We start from the raw sequence: 15,046 nt of genomic DNA on the forward strand, positions 1-15,046 counted from the left end.
AAAAAGGTGACGGTTTTTATATTTTTCTGCCAATTTCATGAACAAAATATCATGAATAAAGAATTTTACGTAGGAATTTATTAGATTTATTACTCAATATATCATATGATTTCCTAGTGAAATTCATTAATAAAAATATTTAACAATTATCTAATTTTAATATTTGCATTCGGGTCTATATGGCTGCTATATTAATAATAATAATAACCCCTCTGCTAAGCATAAAAAATGTTTAAGCTCAATGTCCTGCTCATTTTCCTCTGGAAAGGAATTGTTACTTTCCAATGTCCTTCAAAACTCCGTTTTCAGTGGCTGGAAACTTGAGCGAGTACCCAGAAACAGAAAATTACATTTCTAACGATAATCAAAAAAATTCAATGCTATAATCTATTTTATTCCATTTTAAAATATTACCTCTAGTTCTAAATATTCCTCCAGTCCTAAATTTAATACCTTTTTTATACTGTAACTTACACTATAAAAAGGATATTATATTTAAGACCGGAGAAGTATATAATTTAGTCTATAATACAAAATGCATTACAAACTATATCTTATATTTAGGATTAAATTACACTATAAATTAAATTTTACATTTAAAATCAAAGTTCGTATATACATTACATTATATAACAATAAATTTCTTAAGACAGTACACTATACAATGCATTACATAACAAGATGAGGACAAATAATTTGTCGCTTGGAAGCCATCAACCTAGAGAGACCGGGCTATGTTGTCCCAGCTGTTCTGGACCTTAATTATTCTTCCAGTTACTAGGAAATAGGACTTGCTTGTTTTATTTTAGCTTTTAGTTTTTAGTACTGTCTTCTGTCCTATATATGAAAAAAAGGACAACTGGAGCATTGCCCAAATAAGAGAAAATTGCACATATCTTATGGATTTTAAAAGGTTTAGATTTTAATTATCTTAAATTAATGTCTGGCAGAAACAATATACTCACTTTTCGGCCGTTTCATCCGTTCATGGAAGGAAATAAATATGAACACCAAACTCCCTTGCAGGATCTACCCACACACATTATATTTAATTTTCCAACCTATACACAACACCTAAGTACATCTTATACGATTCCTTCTTCGTATATCCTAACATGATTCATTATATCATTCATGAGTAACAATCTCCTGCTCTGCCCTTTTCACAGTTCATTCTTTATGCATGCACTCTTGAACTGGCTCAATGAGCCGAGCCTGTTGCAGAAGTGGCAGCAGAAAAGGAAGTAGCTGGAGTGCGTCCTGAAATTGCTAGAGAATCAGCAGTCATGCCTGCAGAGCTCGAAGTTGATGACGTTGATGATCCCTTTACAGAAGGCTGCATTATGTTTGCATCAGGGGCCTTTTCCTTGGAAGCCTGCATGTTCACTTTTATCCTGGCAACATTTCACTCTGTCATCAGCTTTCATAGATCACGGTACCATCCAATGGTGGATAACATGCTAAATAGGCAACATGGCAATCCCATCAAACAGTAGGCTTCGGATAACTGACCAAAAATATGATTAGATGGAGAGGACAAAGTTATCTACTTACTTGTTATGAATATTAACATATTCATCAGTTTCATCCAATATTTCCTCCTGAAACAAGCAAATATCAAATGTAGATGGAATCAGTAGCCGCAATAGAAAGATATAAAGCTAATAGCTTAGTAGCAATAAAACTGTGCAGGCAATTTGGGGAACCTACAAAAATATAAGAATAATTCTGCAGAAGTTAAATTTAATACGTTTTTGCACCACAAAAAGTGTCCTAAAGAATGTATCCTTAACACATGTATCAGAAACACCGGAGGGGGAAATATTTGCAGCAGTAGCAATAACAAATGGAAGTTCGGCCAATTTTCCCCCCTCAAAACTATGCCCGTAACATTCACAGTTGAATCCTTATTACCAGAAAGACAATTATAGTCCAAACCAACAGCGGTTACAGTAAAATATGTGAAAAGCATCCAACCTGAAGAAGTTCTTCAATGACATCCTCCATTGTAATTACGCCAACAACCAATTCATTGGGTGGAAATGTTGGCAGGGGAGCATTCTCTACGTCCAAGATGCAATATGAACAACCTCTATGTCGCTTCTTAAAGGAAGGAGTAGTTGGTGGGCTTCTCTTCACCTGTGGACCTCCATTAGAACCCCCGATCATCTCCGATTTGGCACCTATATTCAAGACAATAGACAAGTCAGGCCAACCGGGTAAATCCCCAGAGGTCTGTTGAGCAGATCATTCATAAGTTATAATATGAAATAAACAAGTGAAGTTTTATTTTACCTTTCTCCAAGGATGCCTTTTTCTCCTTGTTCTTGCAGCTGTCCTTAAATTCAAGTTGTTCCCCATCTTTATTCTTTTTAGGTACTTCCTTTTTAGCATTCAGGTCCTTATACACAACGGCTATATGACTGTGACCCTTCTGAAATTCATTTAGTATGTCGTAGAGAGGCATGTTGTCTGCAACACTGCAGGATGACGAGGAAACCATGACTATATACCACCAGTAGTAAACCAGCACGTCCGTAAAGCATAAATATAGCCAAAAATACTAATGCATCAATTAGGGATAAAAAGAGTCATCTGACAGTCATTTATTTTATTTCATTGGCAAGTAACTCGTCTAGTGTGTAGGAAAAGGGTTTACCGAGGAATTTTTCTTATAATCATTTTTCTTAGGGGAACTGCATCTTTCGAATAAACCATTAGAAGATTTTTAACCTGCATGTAAAAGCAGACGAACCAGAAATTTAATGGATATCATAAGAAAGTGAAAGCATAGAATTACTTGAGTACATAAGTAGATGGAAGAACTAATAACAGAGATGCCAGAGTTCAATCGCACTAAATACTAAGTTTGCCTGCAATAAATTCACTTTCTTTTATCTTAAAAGCTATTCTTACAGGTAAAAATAGAAAATCCATTGCTAGAAATATTTAAATATAAACAATAATCAGGAAATGATCATAGACAGGATCTCAATCATCTGACGACCCAAGCTTAGTGCCAATCCTCAAGTCCAGAATGAATATTCTGTGCAAAGACCACTTTATAGATGTTTTAGGAATTTTGTAACGAAAACAGTGAATCACATTCGAACAGCGACTATATGCATAGATCAAACAGCCATTCCTACCATTAGCCCTCATGAAATATAGTTCACTACATATACAGCAAAAGTGAACCAGTTTAGATCACCATTTTTACATGTTAAGATTCAAAGCACAGAATATAAGTAAAAAGATGCAAGAATAAAGATGAATGAATAAAGGAGACGTTCTACATAAAGTGAGGAAATGAATACATAAACTGCTGGTAGTTATTTAACTCATCAATCTAATCTGTTGTTAGTTCAATTTTTAGCAAGCCACAATGCTAAACAAATCAAAATACAAATATTGAATATACAGATGCAGAATTTACAATAATAAATTTTCGCCTGGTGCATCATGCCGTATCCAAGACTAAAGCAAAAATATAACAGATGAACAATAATGAAAATCAACTATGGTTATAATTGATAAATAATCCACAATCCCACTCCATTAGCTGACAACCCCGAACTAAAATTCCTATTAGGTGTTGAAAGAGAAAGTACCAGAACAAGTCCTATGATATTCGTTGGATCTCCTGCATAAACTGGAACTCTACTATGACCCATAGTCATTATTGCATTCAGTGTCTCCCTTCAAAGTAGAAAGAGAGGACAAGGTAAGACCATAAAAATACACAAACATGATGTAGAGGACATTAAAGAATTTACAAACCCACAAAGTTAGAGTTGCATCCAGATCAAGGGAAAATGCCTTTGATATGGGGGTCATGGCATCTTTTGCAGTCTTTTCAGTCAACTCAAGGGCACCAGTTATGATTGTCGTCTCATCATGTGTTAAATCTCCTCCTTTGCCAGCCTAGATGAGGAAATAAGTACATACACCTTGTGCATCAGAGAACTAAGCAAAGCTATATTAAAAGAATTACAACATAAGGCTCCTGAGTTTAACCTCACATAAAAAAAATTATGAAAGCCCACCTAAATCATTCAGATGACTATAAAGGCATTGTATTTATCGATCAACAAGAACTTTAACATTGATATCTAACCTCATTCCCATGAAAGTTTACGAAAGTCTTGAGCTCTGCCCTCCTTAAAAGGGCAGCATGTCCCTTACCAAGCATCCAATCGAGAACCTGGAATTATTAGAATATCTATTCAGATATCAGCTTCTTCCAACATTCATAGTAATTACATGCACAATCATAAATTTCCACCTTGCTAATTGGATAAGAAATGGGGTAGAATATTAGAAGAAGAACATGAACAAAGGGTGCCATTGTAGCTCCTACTGTCAATCCATAACGAGTGCAGACAGCTTGTGGCATTATCTGCAGCATCACATTGAATTTTAAGCACACGTACTCAGATCATGGACAAAATCTTCCTAAGCAAAAGGTGTGAATAGCAAAGTACTTCTTGACTGACTTCTAATCGTCGTCATTGACTATACCCAATGTTTTCAAGAATTGAAGCACTTGGTGACACTCGCTCCCTGTTTTGGTGGACCTCAATGCGTTTTAAGGCAGCTATTATTTGTGACCACGGAGTTTTCAACAGCCCATATGGCATACTGTGATCATTAGGTGCTAACGTCTTAGCGCTACCACTCAAATAACACCATTTTCCCTCTCCTCCTAACGTTTGCAAGCACTGATAAGGACCGTCTAAGGGAATTACAACATTTAAGCAAATGATGGTGATTTAAACTTATAACCAAAAAAATGGTGATTTGAACTGAATGGAAATCAGTGGCTCAAAAGAAAAAATAGGAGGGAATCACTGAAACATGCTCTTGGCCCATTGCCACAGTTTACTTGGAAGAGTTTGAATATGCACTGGCTTTAGACCTTTTCTTCTATAACAGTGCAGATGTACAGAAGTTTATAGCTCGCCAGAACTAATCTTTGTTACCATCTAAACAGCAGAGTTCTTCTTTCCACTATAATTAAGCGTGCATGTATGTACAGAGTTCCTGTTTTTATAGAAGAAACATGGCAAAGCCCCATACAACAAGAGGTAACGAAGGCATAACAAAATAAAAATCATGACATATAAGAACAAACTAACTAACATGGTAAGTAGATATAAAAAAAAAAAAAAAAGTTAAATGGGTCTAATGAGCACCCACCTTAAGTCTAGAAATAAAGTAATAGATAGTTGAGATATTTCAAATAATTTAAAACATCCTATGCATTTTCAACAAACAGTTCATGTAATTATTCCATCAGTTTATATTTACCTCTCCAAACACAAGGATGAGTGTGACTGATAACAAGATCGCTGCCCATGGAGGCACTAGAGCATCTAGGAAAATAGGAAGAGCCTGTAGCAAAACCGGCAGATGGGTTGTTGCAACTTGTAAGCAACGAAATCATGATCAATACCAAAAAATCAGCAAAATGGCTCCATCGAAGCCATAAGAGCCTAACACTACCTCCATTGCTAAAGAGTTGCCAATCAAAAGCGTGCAAAGCAAAAGATGCTGGTTTTTTACCACTGGAAAAATTTTAGCTGCAAAAACAGAAGTTTGAAATTTGCGAAAAGGGGTGGTTAGTAGGTTTTAATATATCTACTCACCAAGCAAGAACCGTGTGCTCAAATTGTTTCGTAAATGATTCATACGCACCAAACTTTGCAAACATCATAACTAGATACACACAAAGTGAATCCATTTTCTTGACATACGAAGTATGGTGGACAAGGAAACTCAGTTCAATTCAGTTCCCAAGCTTGCTATCCAGGTGTTAAAGACAAGACGAACATCATCACATGTCGATTAATGCAAATTAGGCAGTTTACAATCTAACAGGTGCTGATATTTACAGTTCCCAAATCCAGGGCAGCAAGTAATTCACATAAAATCCCAAAAATTTAAGCTTTTACATTAATCGAGCCACAGGCGCTATAAAGAAAAGTTCAGAATATAAGAAGCAGAATCTTAGTAAGGCGCTCGAAATCAAATCAAGTGAGCCATAGTATCTACCATCTACCAACCAAATCAGGATCCAAATATCAAACGGTTGACGACATATTATAAAAAAATGAAAATTTTGGTAGTGATTAAGTAGAGGAATGGGAGGAAAGAGAATCAGAGAGGGTACCAGCATGAGCACGATCCTGAGGACGACCAGACTTGATGAGAACCTCAAGGTCGACGATGCCCAAAGACATAAGACCGAGAGTAAGACCAGCCATCAGTCCGGCAAAGCACACCAACCCTATCACTATCAACACGTACAGAGCGAATCGCGTCCCACAGCACTCTACCTCCATCACCATCTCTCTGTTGTTCTACGTAGGCGAGAACGAGAGAGCTTGCAAGCGTACACGCAAAGTGTATGTCTCTAACTACACCAACTTCCACAAAGACCAGGGTTTGATCACCCGAAGCAACGGCAAAAGATGGAGTCTCTGGTTCGAGACGACAGTGGAATTTGATGACAGAACGGTCACTGCAGATTTCGGTTTTCCAGCAGCCACCAGCGTAGCGCTTCAATGGTATATTAAAAGAAATGTAATTAAACTATTAAAGAGTTTTGTCGGATTATGGCAAGGGAAAAAAATTCCAAGAGCACAGTAGGCAGTAGTAGACTGGGCCGCATGCGCATATTCCAAAACAAAGGATAACATTTATACTGGATTGGGTCATCTAGTGGCGGGATTTATGGATGGATCATTCTACCATTTACACTGGCCGTTTGGTCGAGGGGTATGTGTGCGTGCGTAGGGTATCTATTGCGGGTTCGAAACAGAGAGTCCAATTTTCCCTGAAACCAGCACGGATGAAGTTGATAAATTTATTTTCTAAAACCAGTGCATAGCACAGAACAATATGCATTTATATACATATATTATCTTCTTAGCTAGTTTGACATCTAATTTGTTATAAATATAAAATCTCAATCTACTTTTTTTCTCATATTTATTTTTTTAATTATAATAATTATATATGTTAAAAGTTTTATCAAATGTTAGTTTTAACTAATATGCATAATTTAACAGGAGTATTTAAAAAAAAATAACATATATTTATTATAAATAATTAACTTAACTATTTTTTAAATTTTTTTTATTATTTGTATAAGTTGAGCTTAATTTGAAATGTTGAAATTGAATTTGAAGTTTTAAACTTGAGTAGTGAGTCATAATAAAATAATGTAAGAATTAATTTATAATCTGAGATGATATTTTAGAAAAACTAACACATTTTTTTAAATAATTAATTTGGCTTTTTTTATCCATATTAATTAAGTTGTTTTTTATATGTATATTACATATGCAATTATATGAATGAGGTAATGTCAATGTAAAATTTGAAGGTCAAAATCCTCTAATTATATTATATAATATATTGGGAATTGCATGGAAAAAAAAAAAAAAAAAAGATAAGCAGGTCACAGGCTCAAAGTAGTGTGGGTTGGAATAGCCCACACCTTCGAATGACGGGCTGGGCTGTTCCCGGCTCTACAGTGAAGAGCATAAAGTATTAGGATGAGATAATATCCGCTTGAAAGAATTTCGATTGGATGCATACTTCTTGATTTTTACGTACGCCGTTCAGCCTTCATCCACGTGGACTCCCAACCCAGCCGTTCTGATGCGGATTGTGTATCCATACCATGCATGAATTAAATAGTTTTACATCCTTCATTCACACTTCAACAATTTTATATTTTTATTTTTACATGTTTTAATTGTCATTTTTTAAAATTAACAATAAGAAGATGTCTTGTTTATTCGAACAAATTGTGTTCAGATAAATAAAAGTGTGTACATCAAATTTTAACCAAACTCCTATCCGCCCCTTTTGATTGAAATAAGGAATACAAATCTGAAATTTCTTTTCATCTTCTTTCCACAAGAAAAATCGCCATAAAAATGGCTGGCTGATTCACATGTACTGGTCCCAGGGGGAAAAAAAATAAAACAAACGAGTACTTGGTGGAAGCTGATAATGACTGGACAATCACGTTGGCAATATCCCAAGGTTGGAGTGGAGCCATCACATCTAGTTTTTTCCCCCCCTTTAATAAAACTATTTTTGTACCAGAAAAAAAATAAAATTATTTTTTAAATAACGATATACACAGCAACACGGGAGCCGTACATCACTTTTCCACACCCGAAAATAGACAGACAGCCAAAGACAGAAATGGGAAAAAGGAAAATGAGTAAGCACTAGTTATTGTAGTAGTAGCAGTCGTGGACTACATCGTTACCTTGTCTTTCATTAAGGCCAAGAAGCTAGCTACGATTAACGGATTAAGGCAGGTTCTCAAGCGTAGGTTGTGTGTGGTCCTCTTTTCTTATCTCTTCTCATGCTTCTCTACAAATGCAATGTATTATCTTCATCAACAACCTCCTGATCCCCCACAGGCGAGTCATGTCGGACCAAGTAAACGGGTTGCCTCAGGACTCCATGTGGCCGGAGCTGAAGCTGCCGGAGTTGTTGCAGAACGACGCCGTTCGACAAGTGCATGCTACAATTGAGAAGGAATGGGATTTCCTTCAGAGGTCAGCCTGTCAAACAGCGGCCGGAAGGGCTCTGTGGAAGCACGTCGTCCATGATCCTCTGGCTGAGTTACTTGCAGGGGAGACTTATTTGAGAAACCTTCATGACAAGATCAAGAAAGATCATCTCAATAATGCCCGTGAGATTTCTGGGGTCATTCTTGCTGTTCGAACACTTTGGTTTGATTCCAGACTCGAGCTTGCTCTTAAGTCCCCCAATGGCAGAGAAGCCCAGGTTGTTCTCCTTGGTGCAGGTTCGTACAAACTCGACCGTGATCATTTAAAACTTGGCATATTTACATTTTTCCATTGAAAAAATCAGGAGAATCGTTCATCATGTTGTTAATTAATGAACTTAAATGGGGAAAAAGAAAAACGAAGTGGCTGCGTCATTCACTTGCCTCAGAACACAGCAGATCCCTGCCTCACCGGGGCACATCAAAGCAGTAAAAAACCTAGAATCCGCAGATGTTTGATGTAAAACCGCGTTCTGTAGATCACATATATGTAGTATCATATTAAAAAATAGTTATATTATTTAGAATATATTCTCGACGATTTTTTTTTGAGCCTGAAATATTATTGAAGATACGGGTGAACTCGTGTGCCGGGGTCATCAACACCCTGGAATGTGGAATCTTTAATGTGGACATTTTGGTGTGCCAATTAGCAACCATGTGGCTCCCTCGAATAAATTACATTGGTTTTCAAATTCCCCTCCGCCACTAATAAGGGGAGGGAATCAAATGGAACAAGCTAAGGAAGGAGAATCTGCTCGGGTTCACGGATGAAATGGTCTATGGTTGCACCTTGAACTAACTCAGGCAATTGGAGTCCGAGCTACTGGGTTTCAATTTTGTGAAGATTTTACGGTCATAATTTTAGTGGGAATGTACACGAGGGCCTATCGTTTGATTTACTTAAAAGACGATGTGCTTGAAGTTGAGTTCCCGTCTTATACTGGCTAGAAATATTAGATTTGAAATTTCTGAATATGTTTACAGCCACAACCTTGTGGCGCAGAAATCATACAAACTGATGAGATCTTGTGCCACTTTTGAGCAGGAATGGACACGAGGGCCTACCGCCTGAGTTGCTTAAAAGACAGTGATGTGTTTGAAGTTGATTTTCCTGAAGTCTTACAGTTGAAAGCTACCATTTTGCGAGCGGCAGAGGAATCAGCGAAGGACGACGACCAGCAGCAGATTATATGCAGAGCAAAATCCTTAACGAGAGTAGCAGCCGACATCAGAGAAGATGACTGGGTGGAAAAACTTAAAATCTCAGGTTTCATACCGGAGAAGAGAACGGTGTGGATTCTGGAAGGTATCCTCTACTACCTAACTCAACTCCGCGCCATGCAAGTGCTAAGGATCATAGCTGAAAAATGCGCGCTAACCCACACAGTGCTATTGGCAGACTTCATGAACAAACCATCAACTATGCTGTCCAGTTCCACTTTCCATTTTTACAGCGATTGGCCTGACCATCTCCTGCCGTCCATTGGCTTCGCTCACGTAAAGCTTTCACAAATAGGCGACCCGGACGCCCATTTTGGACTATTGAATGATCCACTAAATCTCTTCAACAAGCTTCTTAGTGTGCCTAGGTCAGTACAAACTCATCCGGATGACGGAAGGCCATGCTGTCGCTTGTATTTGGTGGAAGCTTCTGGTTCACCAGATCAATCAAATGAAGGGACTTTGACTCAGTCCTGATATGAAGATCTTTGTCGTCAATTAAGATCAAATTTACAGTCTAGATACAGGGCCCATTGTTAGCAGCTCGCTAGTGCAGTACCAGGTCAGTGCACATCACGCTCTGAATTCTGATGGCATATTCGTGTGCCATGTAATGTCGTATATTTATTACTGCGGCACCGCCGTTCCGTCTATTATTCCTTTTCAGATGCGAAAATATAGCTCTCGGAAGCCTCTGACCTGAAGATATGAATATGATTTTTAGATTGTTTTTCCACAGAACAATATAACTTGCTTTTGCCTTGCTTATTTTTATTTTTAATCTTTTGTTGTTTTTGGTAAAGGTAGCCTTCATTCATATCCTATTTAGTTCGGTCAAGAACAAACCGCTGAAGCCATTTAACCGAAAATCATTGTCATTTTTTTTTTTTGTAACACAGAGAAATCCTTGTCAATTTGAACAATTGACAACGAAAAATCCTGGGGAAATTCGAAAGCTACGGGTGCTCACCCTTAAATATCGAATGAATTAATACAAAAAAAAATTATAAAACGACACATTATTAACAAATTATAAATAATGGAAAATGCTCAATAATTTTTTTTTTGTATTTTTGTATTTATCTATAGATTTTATTGAATTTCATGGAATATTTTTATTCATTCACTTTTTTTTTTTGGCCAACGTTATTCACTCACTTTTTCACCATATATTCATTTGGATATCATAAAAGAACGTGTAAGCCAAGTCTTGCTATATTATCTCTATCGAACATCACCGAGAGAAATGATATGTATCTGGTTGTACAATTAGAAACAAAAGGAAGCATCAAATGAAGATAAAGAAAACATTATAACACAAACGGAAACGGAGCGTTAGGATAATACTAAGCAGTCCATACTCCACACTACTCCACGATGTGCCACGCATCACATTGAGCATCTTTAAAATCAATTTACAATCATTATATGCAAATCAATATCGATATATAACATCATTTATAACAAGTGATAATATTTATACGTCATTAATAATTTAATTAAAACAAATTCAAAAGCAATAAAACAGGACATGCGCACGGGATCAAACAAAATGACGCAACACTGCTAAGTTAGGGGAAATGCACCTCTTCCTTTATCTTTCTGATTCTGAGCTGATTTTTATGAATCATTCCGGATCTTTGAAGCCATTAAAGACTGAATGCTTAATATTTACAGTTTATGAATGTAGCCTGCATGCAAAAAATATTAAGCAATCAAAGTTATCAGCAATTTCTCAACAAGACTAGTAGACCAGAGACGATGTCATCCCAGATCAAAAGAGAACAAAGGCTAAAAATATAGTCAAATTATGTTTCACAACTAGTTATAAAATATGTTTTCGTATTACTGTGATAACGATACAAGACACATGCGCCAGAAATTAACTACCTGGGCAGAAGGGACAATTAATGTTGGCAAAAATTTGATTCTCAAACCTTCTTTAGTCAGGCGGTGAGTTATAGCTAACACTTAAGAGTTTCAAATGTTTGATAAAGAAACTATGAACCTCATGAGGCTAGATAATTTTTCTTTTTTCAATCGATCTTAACCAAAATTAATAGATTATATGCCAGCCTGTCACAGCATGGCCACTTTGCCTTTGCCAGATATTAAACATTAACAGATGAGAGAGAGAGTGCATATAATATAGCCAAACGGCACTTCCATCAGTTCCGTGATCTTCAGAACTTGGACTTTCCACCTTAAGGAAGTAGAAGCAGTCAAGCAGAAATACCGGCTATCCCTAGCAGTCAGATTTCAAGGCAATCTTTGATTCCCTGCTCAAATTTGTCGAGAGAAGATAGTGTACCCTCTACAGCATCTGCTATCTTTCTTCTGCAACAAATGCAGAAAGGAAAATGCCATCGAACTGATTAAGTTCCAACTCGTAACAAATTAAAAGTAAAGAAACAAATGATAGCAGGGAAGATGTTGTGTTTGGAGAGAAGACAATAATATATAGCTATACGCTTTATTTCAGATGGAATAAGCCTGAGAGTGGCCTCCATGATCAAAATGAAATACTGAGACAATGTTAATGGAGCTATTGCCTTTAAATCTTAAAAAGCCACACACAGACACTTGTAAAGCAGTACAAGGAGAAGTCGTAGTTGAATGATCATAATCCAATTTATTATTTCCATAGACACCAAAAGTTTTGACATTGGCACAAAGGAGGCGCTCCAAGTCTAATTACAATTGATTGGTTACAAATGGAGTTCAACCGAGGCCATTTCTTAACTGAATTAAATTCCAGTATTAGGATGGAAAGAATATGACTCATAAGAGGATGCTGCCATAAAAGAAAAGATAGATATATCTCGGGTGTACAGGTTTTTACAACATTATTAAAAGAAGAGAAAGATCTTGCATTCTCCAGGATTCCTATGAGTTATTATTGAAGACATACCTATTAGAAGCAAGTTTATAGGTGGTTTCGCCTGCCAGGCCACTGACAAAGGTGAAAGATCTGCATTATAAGAAGCAAACAAAGAGTCAGTAAATAACTGATTATTATAGTTGTTATGTACATAGATATGCCAAACCGGGGAACACCATACATTACCATTTAAGGCAGTTGCAATTAATTTTGATACGACCGGAATTTTAAATGAGGAAAAGCAGATATAGGTGCAGATAAAGAATGTGAGGTCAAAACTGCTAAGCTGGACAAGTTTTTATGAAAGAAAAAGGGAATATTTTTGCAATTATCTCTTGTTCCATTTCTTGTCTGTGTGCTTTTTGGTATAGAATATAGAGAGAGAAAGGCTAAGCCAAAGTTAAATTAAAAAGGGAGTAAAGATCCCATAACATCATTGAGAACAAAAGCCCCCCACTTCACTAGGTGTGACTCTGAGGAGAGGTTCAGATGTCAGAACCTCGTGTAACTGCACTCAGCTGAGCTAACTAATCCCCTTCGTTGTGTATTATTGATTACAAAGAAATACCAACAAAGTTTCAAGGGCACCTAGAGCTAGACCAAACAAAGAATTCTATGGTTACAGATATAAACAGGAAACAGAATCATGCAAAACATTTGCTTCTGTGTCAATGGCACAAACAAATTTTCCAGTTGTGCAGATGCTTCCTACTTTCAAAGTGATTCCAATGGCATCAAGAAGAGAGTTAAGCAACACATAAGTTGTTGCAGCAGCACAAAGATGCTGAAAAGCGGGTACCTTATGAGATCATCCAGCAAGGCTTCGGCTTTCAGCTTTACAGGATCCTTATTTCCAAGCAATGAGGCCGCATTCTTCACGATCAATCGAAATGTGCATACCTGAACATGAAAAGAAATTGAAGGTGAGTTCTGCCTAAAATTATCTTTGCTCTAGAGATTCGATGCCTTTTGGAAAAGGAACGTGGATAGGAATAAAGAATCCAGCCTAAAGATAAAGTGCAAAGCACGCCTTTTACATAGAATCTAGTATTATTTATCATTCGATATCCCAAAGATCCGATAACTACGAATCTCAGATAACTAAAATTAAAAAAGAAAGCCATAATGGAGCATCAAAGATACCATGTTCCTGAAATGAATAAGGCAGTGAGTAAACTATGATTAAAAGTTAATCGATAATTTTGCAACCCTTTAGTACTATACACCATTCAAAAACTTCGTTGCGGGCATATACTTTTGCAGAGGCAGAGTCGTTCAAAGCACACTAGCAAAACAGCTCAGACAGTTAGTCCATCTCCGACTGCTAAAATAGAGGACGGGCAAACCTCAACTCCAGTGTTAGCCTGGAAAGAGACGAAAGAATTTCTCTCCTGCGGAACGCAATCCCTAGCAGCCGACCTGAAGAGATTCTGAAATTTCTCAAAATCCTGGTCCGTGTAATCAGCATCGCTTTCCACTGTCAATATCAAAGAGAAGCTCAATCAAACCTAATAATCAATGTACACTTGAGCTTTTTTTCTCTTTTTTTTTTGGGGGGGGGGGCGTACAGAGCAAAAGATAGGCAGAACGTAAGCTTTCACGGGAGGCATCGACTGGAGCCAACAGGAATTTGGAAGACTTCTTCTTTTGCTCTTTCAACCAATCCTTAGGTCCAGCTGCGCACCAATTGAGAAATTAAGGTTTCGAAACGCGGGAAGTAAGAAGAAAGCAAGATAAGATACTTCGGAGAAGGAAGAATGGAGGTCCTTACAAATGCCAATGGCGAAGGCAGGTGAAGGAGGAGACAGAGAGAGGAGTAGAAGCAAACCAGCGTCTCTGCGCGAGAGGGGAAGTGTTTTAGGTTTGAGGGAAGCATGGCATTTTGAATGGCGGGGCGTTGGAGGGAATGAAGAAGGCGCAGCGACGCTGGAGAAGGCGCCAGGGATAAGGGGCAAGGCAGTTGGCATGGTTTTTGGAAATTATGGTTACATGCTTCGCTAAGCTGCTTTTCACCTTTATTTTTGCTCTCACATGATTCATAGTTACATGTATAAATAAAATCCAAATAGGAGGCGTCAATCCTGGAAGGAAAAAATAGAATGGTGGCAACGAAAAAATGGCGTTTTGAGAGCGCGAGAGTGCGGGCGCCAGGCCAAGCCTAGCCGCGCGCGACTTCTTGACTTATCGTCGCCTGAGAACCCAATTCAAGAGGAGAAGGAACTAAAAGGGCAAAGCCCGCGCCAACACATATCGCCCGTCCTCTTCGTTATCCCGCCGACACGTGTCACGTCGTCTTCATCTTTTTACCCAAAGCGACAGGTCGGACCCTCGTAGTTACATTA

General features: G+C 37.5%; 3 protein-coding genes across 6 annotated transcripts; 1 reads left to right on the top strand and 2 right to left on the bottom strand.

The window, feature by feature from the left end:
- Positions 1-900: 900 nt before the first annotated feature.
- Positions 901-6,558, bottom strand: LOC114716819 (DUF21 domain-containing protein At1g47330). Its single transcript, XM_028901887.1, has 12 exons — positions 6,173-6,558; positions 5,506-5,582; positions 5,311-5,394; positions 4,286-4,399; positions 4,118-4,204; positions 3,785-3,924; positions 3,612-3,699; positions 2,660-2,733; positions 2,296-2,480; positions 1,978-2,183; positions 1,555-1,601; positions 901-1,394 (listed from the first exon to the last, which is right to left on the bottom strand). The coding sequence occupies exons 1-12, from the start codon at positions 6,348-6,350 to the stop codon at positions 1,202-1,204; spliced, it is 1,473 nt and encodes a 490-aa protein (XP_028757720.1). The 5' UTR covers positions 6,351-6,558; the 3' UTR covers positions 901-1,201.
- A 1,653-nt stretch (positions 6,559-8,211) lies between these two features.
- LOC114716820 (putative S-adenosyl-L-methionine-dependent methyltransferase SCO7813) lies at positions 8,212-10,640 on the top strand. Of its 2 annotated transcripts, XM_028901890.1 has the most exons (3): positions 8,215-8,836; positions 9,648-9,908; positions 10,002-10,640. In XM_028901890.1, the coding sequence occupies exons 1-3, from the start codon at positions 8,404-8,406 to the stop codon at positions 10,298-10,300; spliced, it is 993 nt and encodes a 330-aa protein (XP_028757723.1). In that variant the 5' UTR covers positions 8,215-8,403; the 3' UTR covers positions 10,301-10,640. The 2 variants fall into 2 exon arrangements, with proteins under 2 accessions (XP_028757721.1, XP_028757723.1); XM_028901888.1 differs by having other exon boundaries at positions 8,212-8,836; positions 9,648-10,640.
- A 549-nt stretch (positions 10,641-11,189) lies between these two features.
- Positions 11,190-14,767, bottom strand: LOC114716821 (uncharacterized). 3 transcript variants are annotated; one of them, XM_028901892.1, is made up of 7 exons: positions 14,476-14,767; positions 14,273-14,380; positions 14,051-14,181; positions 13,504-13,604; positions 12,735-12,794; positions 12,027-12,160; positions 11,190-11,514 (listed from the first exon to the last, which is right to left on the bottom strand). In XM_028901892.1, exons 1-6 carry the CDS (start codon positions 14,669-14,671, stop codon positions 12,076-12,078), a joined length of 681 nt encoding a protein of 226 aa, XP_028757725.1. In that variant the 5' UTR covers positions 14,672-14,767; the 3' UTR covers positions 11,190-11,514; positions 12,027-12,075. The 3 variants fall into 3 exon arrangements, with proteins under 3 accessions (XP_028757725.1, XP_028757726.1, XP_028757724.1); XM_028901893.1 differs by having other exon boundaries at positions 11,195-12,157; XM_028901891.1 differs by having other exon boundaries at positions 11,195-12,160.
- Positions 14,768-15,046: the final 279 nt, after the last annotated feature.

This window comes from Neltuma alba, unplaced genomic scaffold (assembly GCF_004799145.2).
Source record: "Neltuma alba isolate B1F8T4 unplaced genomic scaffold, ASM479914v2 tig00011689_pilon, whole genome shotgun sequence".
Lineage (NCBI taxonomy): Eukaryota > Viridiplantae > Streptophyta > Magnoliopsida > Fabales > Fabaceae > Neltuma > Neltuma alba.

What these genes read in the sequence shown, in the direction of transcription:
- LOC114716819 (XM_028901887.1), bottom strand. Translation starts at nt 6,350, where the DNA reads ATGGTGATGGAGGTAGAGTGCTGTGGGACGCGATTCGCTCTGTACGTG. An exon ending in TTTCTTATCCAATTAGCAAG is followed by an intron (nt 4,205 to 4,285) that starts GTGGAAATTTAT and finishes TAATAATTCCAG; the next exon opens with GTTCTCGATTGGATGCTTGG. An exon ending in TATGTTAATATTCATAACAA is followed by an intron (nt 1,395 to 1,554) that starts GTAAGTAGATAA and finishes AAATGTTGCCAG; the next exon opens with GATAAAAGTGAACATGCAGG.
- LOC114716820 (XM_028901888.1), top strand. Translation starts at nt 8,404, where the DNA reads ATGCAATGTATTATCTTCATCAACAACCTCCTGATCCCCCACAGGCGA. An exon ending in GGTTGTTCTCCTTGGTGCAG is followed by an intron (nt 8,837 to 9,647) that starts GTTCGTACAAAC and finishes ACTTTTGAGCAG; the next exon opens with GAATGGACACGAGGGCCTAC.
- LOC114716821 (XM_028901892.1), bottom strand. Translation starts at nt 14,671, where the DNA reads ATGCCAACTGCCTTGCCCCTTATCCCTGGCGCCTTCTCCAGCGTCGCT. An exon ending in AGGCTAACACTGGAGTTGAG is followed by an intron (nt 13,605 to 14,050) that starts GTTTGCCCGTCC and finishes TTTCATGTTCAG; the next exon opens with GTATGCACATTTCGATTGAT. An exon ending in TATAAACTTGCTTCTAATAG is followed by an intron (nt 12,161 to 12,734) that starts GTATGTCTTCAA and finishes CATTTGTTGCAG; the next exon opens with AAGAAAGATAGCAGATGCTG.